Below are 8,717 nucleotides of genomic sequence, written 5' to 3'. Positions count from 1 at the left end.
TTTCCGATGTAGCTGTTGCATTATTACCATTATTATGAAAACAAATGGAGCTTTATTCAAGGGAATACATCTTAGTGTTATTTCACTCTCTTCCGCTGTTAAACCCTGACAACCACTACCACCACAGCACCAATTACAGCAGCTGCAGTCGCAGACGCCAACACCTTGAAAATCACCATGATGATTGCAGTTTCACTATGCTAACAGGACTGTCCAGCTGGCTATAACCCTTGTAATGTAAAGAATGTCAGCTTGCTCGAACCCTTATGAACTAAAGGACATTAATTAACCGAGGAACACAACAATTGTTATGAAAGAGAGGAAAACTAGGTGTGTCATATACATTCTTTCTAGAGGGGAGTGACTTTCACATTTAAAGTGGCTCAACATGTTTTATCTGCAATAATGATGAATCAGGAGAAGTTGTGAATGACAAAATTCACATGCAAACATAATCATGGCCAAAACACCAGCTAAACACTGACATTATTTCATAGGAAGAAAACAAAGTAAGCTTTTGAAAAGTTGTGCTATGTTTACATGCTATGCTACTGCAAGTCATACGGTGGGCCGGTTGCAATATGCGAAAAATACTGGGATTAAAACAAGAATGATACATTCTGTATATAACTTATTCATATTTAAGAATACATTATTTATGAAGCAAAACAAATGTATTGACCTGTCTATTGTTGTTTATGCTTTAGGTCACATTATCTGTCTTTTTATTTTATATTAGTATTTATGAATACATGATTAATAGGCATATACAGTATATGATCATTTGTGTTCACCCAGGACTTCTTGAAGACTTTTCAGAATTCATAATTAAATTGACAAATCATCCATCCCCGGTATGGCTAAAATTTGAATAAAAAACACTTACTTCGGAATTATAACATTTTCATTCTTTCATTACTTAATGTCAGGAAAATATACACAGTTCGTTTTTCACATGGAATGGATGCCATAATCACGGTGCCTTTTTTCGACTTCTGTAATTGTCATGCCCTGACCTTAGAGAGCCTTTTTATTCTCCATTTTGGTTAGTTCAGGGTGTGACTAGAGTGGGTACTCTAGTTTTTCTTTTCTATGTTGGCTTGGTATGTTTCCCAATTGTTGTCTCTGATTGGGGATCATATTTAGGCAGCCTTTTCCCACCTGTTGTTTGTGGGATCTTGTTTTTGGTACTGTGCTGTTTAGCCCTACTAGACGTTACGTTTCGTATTTGTTGTTTTTTCGGTGTTCAGTTAATAAATTAAAATGTACGCCTACCACGCCGCACCTTTGTCCGATCCTTCCATCGACGAACGTAACAGTAATAACGAGTAAATTTCTAGATTTCTCTTGGACCAGTTAAAAAAAAACTGACAAGTGAAAGTTCTTCCAAAGTTTCCTTTTTATTTTCATCAAATCAACAGTAAACACAAGGGATAATTGTATTAATGCAGACATATTCTCACAATAGTGATAATGGGTGATTTTGATGGTTGGGATTATCTTCAGGTTGGGTTTCATTGTTTGCCCTGCCTTCATTAACTCCATATTGAAATTCATTCCACTAAAAAAGGTTTACTCTATGAATACACTCAATGTATTATTAAACATGCTCTACATCATATTTTACTATGGGCTATAACCAAACAAACGAAGTCTGCTCACGCATCCATTCCTGTACCATAGGTTTAACATTACATTAAAGAGCATCTAGGATGAAAACAAATATAATTTCAATTGAATGATATAGCTCTTTTCTCTTTGATGTGGTGACTTCACATACAACAGCTGATGGCTGGATCCTAATATGCATATGCTATAGACAAATTTCACTGGAAAAAGAGGACTATGTGATATAAAAAAAAAATTAAAGAGTTACATGTGTAGTCAGGTGCAGGGTTGCAAATGAGTTGGTTTGTCCTTGTCTTAAAGTCTGTGCATTGCAGCAGACAGCAGCAGGAAAACCAGGGTCATTCCAAAAGAGGAAAACACACTGTTTACCACTGGAGACATGGATGACTTTAGAACTGTGGACATAAAAATAGGATTCCCGTTAAAACACTTGAAACACATGTACAATTTATAATCATCATCACTATCTGAACAAGAGTTGCCTGGGTGAGTTTAAGACAAAAGTGACGGAAAAGAACAGTAGACACTAGTCCTTTCTGCCGTAATTGGTGTAAATGGTAACGTTTATTTATGTTCAACTGTGTCCCTGTCTGACTTGTTATGTGTTGCCCTGAATAGAGTGACATTGTGCCACCTTATGTCAAGTGCATGGTATAGTGAAGTGACGCAGAATGAAGATGGGCAGCTATGATTGTGGTGAAATATTGAGCGTGACATGTCAGAAATATCAGTAGGTGATGTGTTGAACTGACCGCTGACAACGATGGAGCTGGTATTGACACGGATATCTATACTCCCTTCGTTGACTGCATCCACCAGAGTATCTTTCACCGAATTAGCAGTGGGTGCAGTCCCGTTACCAGTAAGTCCAAACTCCATTCTGCTTTCTGTGATGATGGACCCACGTCTGTGAACGTAAAACAAGGAACAGAGCTAAGGTAAAAAAAAAGTGGTACAGTCCCTTAGAAGTGGCTGAAGTAAATTGTAAAAAGGACAATTTGCGTATCTATTAGAAGAACACCCAGATCATTATTGAACTCAGGCTGCCACTCACCTGAAACTCAACACAACAAGCTGAATGAAACTTCTAAAGACTTTGCGATAGACTGGCTCAATCTGAAAAGCAAACAGAGATGGTATGAAGACTTCAGGATCAAGACAGAAATCACAGACCTTAGAAGGTTCATAGCTGGGAAATTTGAAATCAACTAACGTTACAAACTCTATTTGCTACTTGATTGCAAAAAAATTTCTTACCTTGTTTTTTATAGTAGTAGCCCGATCCCGGAAAGCTTGCGAAGTGTTGTTTGAGAGAGTTTCGGTGAAGGTCTCATCTGAACTGAACACTAGAAGCAAAACATTTGGGGCTGCGGTGGTTGTCGGGGCAACAGCAGCTGTGGTTGTTTGTAGGGCAGCTGTAGTTGTTGTTGGTGCACGTGTGGTTGTTGTCGGTGCACGTGTGGTTGTTGTTGGTGCACTTGTGGTAGTTGGGGGAGCAGCAGTGGTAGTTAAGGGGGCAGCTGTGTTTGTTGTTGGTGCGTTTGTGGTAGTTGTTGGAGCAGCAGTGGTAGTTAAGGGGGCAGCTGTGGTTGTTGTGGGAGCTGCTGTCGTTGGATTAGCTGGGACTGAAAAACAAATCAATACATTCATATAATAAATCAACATCTGCATTTAATTTGAATGTATACCATTTCTAACATCTTGTGCATAATCTTTTTCTCTGTAAATTCCAATTCCTTGCGGATTACCACACACAGTTTTGCAGCACAGTAGTGCATAATTGTATGTGTTGATGTGCCGTAGTCAGGGCTGCGCACAGGCCTTTCAGAGGCAGACGTCCCAAATGTAATTTGTTTTTGTTTTTGCAACGTCACACTCACTCATCATAGGAAGCATTTAGGACGTCTCCTAATGCGGATGGCTAAATTATCCTAATGACTATTTTGTATTGTTTTAGTGAGTATTTGTATTGTGGCTGTGTAATTGTCCTTAGCTGCCTGAGTGCAAATTAGTTTTTGGCTGACACATTTACATGGACGTTACATTATTGTAATATTGATGTTGATTGATGTGCATTGTACCCTGTAAATAAACAAATACAATTAATGTTGCTGTGATCACACTTCCTCAATTTAAATATGATTGCAGCACCATACCAAAGATGGTTTGGTATGGTTTAGTAACTTGGGAGCCAAGGGTGGAGGAGGGGAGGTATATAACGCTGGATAAATTGTATATTATAAACTGTGTGGTTCCAGCCCTGAATGTTGATTGAATAACAGCTGTAGTTTATTAGACCATATACCAAGGGTATGATATATTCGTACTGCTCTAATTACATTGGTAACCAGTTTATAATAGCAATAAGGCACCATGGGGGTTTGTGGTATATGGCCAATAAATGGCCAATGCTATTCACTGACTACAGCTCAGCGTTCAACAAATCAAATCACATGTTATTAGTCATAAGCCTCGAATAAAACAGGTGAAATGCTTACTTTTGAGCCCCTAACCAACAATGCAGTTTAAATAAAACATGATTAAGAATAAGAAATAAAAGTAACAAGTAATTAAAGAGCAGCAATAAAATAACAATAGTGAGACTATATACAGGAGGGTATCGGTTCAAAGTCAATGTATGGGGGAAACGGTTAGTTGAGAAAATATGTACATGTAGGTATGAATGCTGACCTGTTTAAAGGTCTTACTCAAATAGGCTGCGGAGAGCATAATGGTAATGGTTTGCAAGCCCTGCCACATCCGAAGAGTGTCAGAGCCGGTGTAGTACGATTCAATCTTTGTCCAGTATTGACGATTTATAAGCTTCTGGGATAGATTCCTGCTCCTTGAAAGCGGCAGCTCTAGCCTTTAGCTCAGTGCAGAGCTTGCCTGTAATCCATGGTTTCTGGTTAGGTTATTACGTATGGTCACTGTGGGGAAAATGTCATCAACGTTCTTATTGATGATGCCAATGACTGATGTGAGAGTACTCCTCAATGCCATCGGAGGAATCCCAGAACATATTCCAGTCTGTGCTAGCAAAACAGTCCTATAGCGTAGCATCTGCTTCATCTGACCACTTTTTTATTGATCGAGTCACTGGTGCTTCCAGGATAGAATTATGGTCAGATTTACCAAATGGAGGGTGAGGGAGATCTTTGCATGCGACTCTGTGTGTGGAGTAAAGGTGGTCCAGTTTTTTTCCCTCTGGGTGCACATTTAACATGCTGATAGAAATTTGGTAAGACGGATTTAAGTTTCCCTGCATTAAAGTCCCTGGCTACTAGGAGCGCTGCCTCTGGGTGAGCGTTTTCCTGCATGATTATGGCGGAATACAGCTCATTCACTGCGGTCTAGGTGCCAGCATCAGTCTGTGGTGGCTATGAAAAATACAGATGAAAACTCTGTAGGTCGATAGTGTGGTCAACAGCTTATGAGACACTGGACCTCAGGCGAGCAAAACCTTGAGACTTCCTTAGATATAGTACACCAGCTGAAAAAAAAAGAAATAGTCCGCCGCCCCTTGTCTTACCAGACATCGCTGTTCTATCCTGCCGATATAAACTGAAGGGCACATAACTCAATAAATAATAATTAATATTATGTATATTAAACATTTAGGTACATATAAGTGTCTTATATCGTGTTGTGTCTTTGGCTATGCCGGATTAAGTGATGACATGCTATTCTATAAAATCCTTTCTACATAATTAATTTTACCTGATTGAGCAAATCATGTACATGTGATTAACTAGAGAGTCGGGCACCACAAAATAATATTTATAGAGCTGTTGTCTTCCGAATAAACTCTTAAAGACCTAGTAATATTTTACATCAATAGTAGGAGTCAATATTAATCGTCACCTTAATTCAGTCTCATCTGAGAGTTGTAAATTCTTGGTTAAATTCTTCTTCACAAACCCTGGCGAACAAGTTGAATCAGCAATACAAAATTGGGTTTAATTATTTATTTACTAAATACCTAACTAATCACACATAATTACATGTACACAGAATTAATTATACCTTGATTTCAAATTTCGTCATAAAGAACAAAGTCCCTAGCGGGCGGAACAGATATGACAGCTGGTTACACAAAAGAAAAGGGCTGGGTTTGAGTGAAAGAGCGGAGAAGCTGTGCTATCGTAAATACAGTATCTTATGAATTCTAAATTACCGCCCATTTGGAAAAGGAAAATGCAATAAATATTTACTCTGAGCTGCGCTTCGGTAGTTTGGTGGTAGATGGAAGGCCGTGTTGCCCAACCGAGTCCTTTAAAGAATGTCTCTGATGGTCAATAAGATACGTTGTAGTAATGTCGTTGTGTGGTAGACGGGATACTCTGTCTGATCTTTCCTAGCCCACGTTTGCAGCTGCTGTTGCTAACTCAACGGCTAGGAGGTATCACTTCTGTAGTGAATAAGAGTTCAAAGATCATACCATTCGCAACGAAAGCTCATGCTGAGGTTGGCTTCGTTCTGTAGTTTACATGTTAGTCCTTTTAACGCAGAGTCTGCAGACCTCACGTACTTGGAAAAGGAGGTTACATTTTCGACAAGGCTTTATATAGTGGAGGGAGAAGGGTGTGTCTGAAAAGTGGCGGGCCACGGATTGAGCAGAGCCCTAACCTTATGAAAACCCAAATCTCTCATTTGGAACCTAAAATTACATTTTGTCTCTTCACCAATAATATTATATTCAAACATTTAAATTGAACAAGAATTCCATGTGACTCCGATAACTACAATGTGTAGACTTTCCACTGTAGAGTTTATGTCATCCTATCATTGATGAGAATGTCACAGATGACAACCGAACTGACATCATATTCATTCAGTTCCACCGCATATGTTCAATTGGTCAGATTACCAGAATATAGTTAATTTCCCCCCACTTTCTGATGTTCCCAGAATCTCTAAGTAAACCAAGGGGTTTTCAAATTTCACATCAGTAGGGTAGAGAGGGGAAAAAGGGGGGAAGAGGTACTTATGAATGTCATAGACCTACCCCCAGGCCAACGTCATGACAATCGGCTGAAAGCTTAATCTGTTGTTGTTAATCTAACTGCACTGTCCGATTTACAGTAGCGATTACACACGAAAACATGCCAGGCAATTGTTTTAGGATTGCACCCCACATCAAAATATTTTTCCACTGGCACAGGTTTCATACATTCACAAATAACTATTACATATTTACATACTTTTTGAAAATCTGATTTGTCATCCAAAGGGTCCCCGCTATAACATGTAGTGTCGTTTTATATCCTTTTATCCTATATCCCAAAAAAGTCTGTTTAGTTGGCACCATCGATTTGAGTAATCCACTTGTTCAACATGCAGAGAAAGGAATCCGAAAATCTACCCCTAAACTTTGTATCAACAAGTCAAAATATGTCTCAGATACCCTAAAATGTAATCAAACTATAATATTCCTTACGGAAAGAAGTATGTTTAATAGGAAAACGATTTTAGCAGGTGCTTACTGTCTTCATGGCGCACGCAAACATGAATTTCCAAGACTGTGTCCTTCTGCTCGAACTGATATTTCTTATTTGTTTTGAAGTTACAAGCCTGAAACCTTGAACATAGACTGCTGACACCCTGTGGAAGCCATAGGAATTGCATCCTGGGAGCTAATTCTCAATATCACCTTACTCTTGCATTTCTAAGAGGATGGTTTCTCAAAATAAAATATTCTGGTTGGTTTTTCTTTGGATTTTCTCCTACCATATATATTGTGTTATATTCTCCTACAATATTTTAGCATTTCCACAAAGTGTTTTCTTTCCAATGGTACCAATTATATGCATATCCTGCCTTCGGAACCTGAGCTACAGGTAGTTAACTTTGGGCACGTAATTCAGGCAGAAATTGAGAAAAAAGGGTCCGAGCCCTAAGAAGATAATTATCCTCTCTAGGGTAGGGGGCAGCATTCGGAATTTTGGATGAAAAGCATGCCCACATTTAACGGCCTGCTACTGGGACCCAGAAGATCTGATATGCATATACAGTGGGGCAAAAAAAGTATTTAGTCAGCCACCAATTGTGCAAGTTCTCCCACTTAAAAAGATGAGATAGGCCTGCAATTTTCATCACAGGTAAACTTCAACTATGACAGACAAAATTAGAAAACAAATCCAGAAAGTCACATTGTAGGATTTTTAATGAATTGATTTGGTTTTGTAGTACTCTATTCAATGCCATTACAGTATCCATTGACTTAGGACTCCATTTGCAGTTTCTATGCCTTACACTAGATGTCAACAGTCTTTAGAAATTGTTTCAGGCTTGTATTCTTATAAATGAGGGGTAAGACCAGTCTGAACGAGAGGACCCTAACGCGATGCAGAGTTTTTTCAGGCGCATGTACATTTCTTGCTTACCTTTTATATTGACGATGTTATTGTCCGGTTTAAATATTATAGATCATTTAGGCTAAAAAACAACCTGATGGACATGTTTATATGAATGTTACGGCTACAGTTTGAATTTTTTTGTCTGATTGTTTTGACTGAGTTTGAGCCTGTGGATTACTGAAGAAAACGGCGCTAACAAAACTGAGTTTTTTGGATATAAAGAGACTTCATCGAACAAAAGGAACACTTATTGAGTAAATGAATGTCTTCTGATTAACACCATATGAAGATGATCAAAGGTAAGGGATTAATTTTATCTCCATTTCTGATTTTTGTAACGCTTCTGCTTGGCTGGTTACTGTTCTGGGCTAGGTATGTTCTGGGCTAGGAATGCTTTCCCCGAAAATAATTTTATAAATATGACACTGTGGTTTGTTTAACAAGAAGTTAATCTTTAAACCTATATAAAATATATTTTGTTTTCTGAATTTTTAAAATGAGCATTTCTGTAATTGAATTTGGCACTCTGCAACCTCACTGGATGTTGGCCAGATAGGACGCTAGCGTCCCACGTACCCTATAGAGTTTAACGAGTCTGACGAGAATAAAATCGATGACCTATGCAGAATATTAAACTACCAACTGGACATTCAAAACTGTAATATCTGATGCTTCACGGAGTCGTGGCTGAACGACAACAATTTCAACATACAGCTAGATGGTTATACA

The 8,717-nt window shown here is 38.5% G+C and overlaps 1 protein-coding gene across 3 annotated transcripts in view; it reads right to left on the bottom strand.

Moving 5' to 3' along the window:
• Positions 1-1,387: 1,387 nt before the first annotated feature.
• LOC135506758 (integumentary mucin C.1-like) overlaps positions 1,388-8,717 on the bottom strand; it is a 28,420-nt gene continuing 21,090 nt past the window's right edge. For all 3 annotated transcript variants that reach the window (XM_064926115.1, XM_064926116.1, XM_064926117.1), the window contains 4 exons: positions 2,887-3,254; positions 2,684-2,745; positions 2,382-2,536; positions 1,388-2,024 (listed from right to left, as the gene is read on the bottom strand). In XM_064926115.1, coding sequence (XP_064782187.1) covers positions 1,924-2,024; positions 2,382-2,536; positions 2,684-2,745; positions 2,887-3,254 — 686 coding nt within the window. In that variant the 3' untranslated portion in view covers positions 1,388-1,923. The remainder of the gene's footprint in view (positions 2,025-2,381; positions 2,537-2,683; positions 2,746-2,886; positions 3,255-8,717) is intronic.

Source organism: Oncorhynchus masou, chromosome 20 (assembly GCF_036934945.1).
Source record: "Oncorhynchus masou masou isolate Uvic2021 chromosome 20, UVic_Omas_1.1, whole genome shotgun sequence".
Lineage (NCBI taxonomy): Eukaryota > Metazoa > Chordata > Actinopteri > Salmoniformes > Salmonidae > Oncorhynchus > Oncorhynchus masou.
Note: the sequence above shows the minus strand (reverse complement) of the source record. Positions and strands in the feature narration are given on the sequence as shown.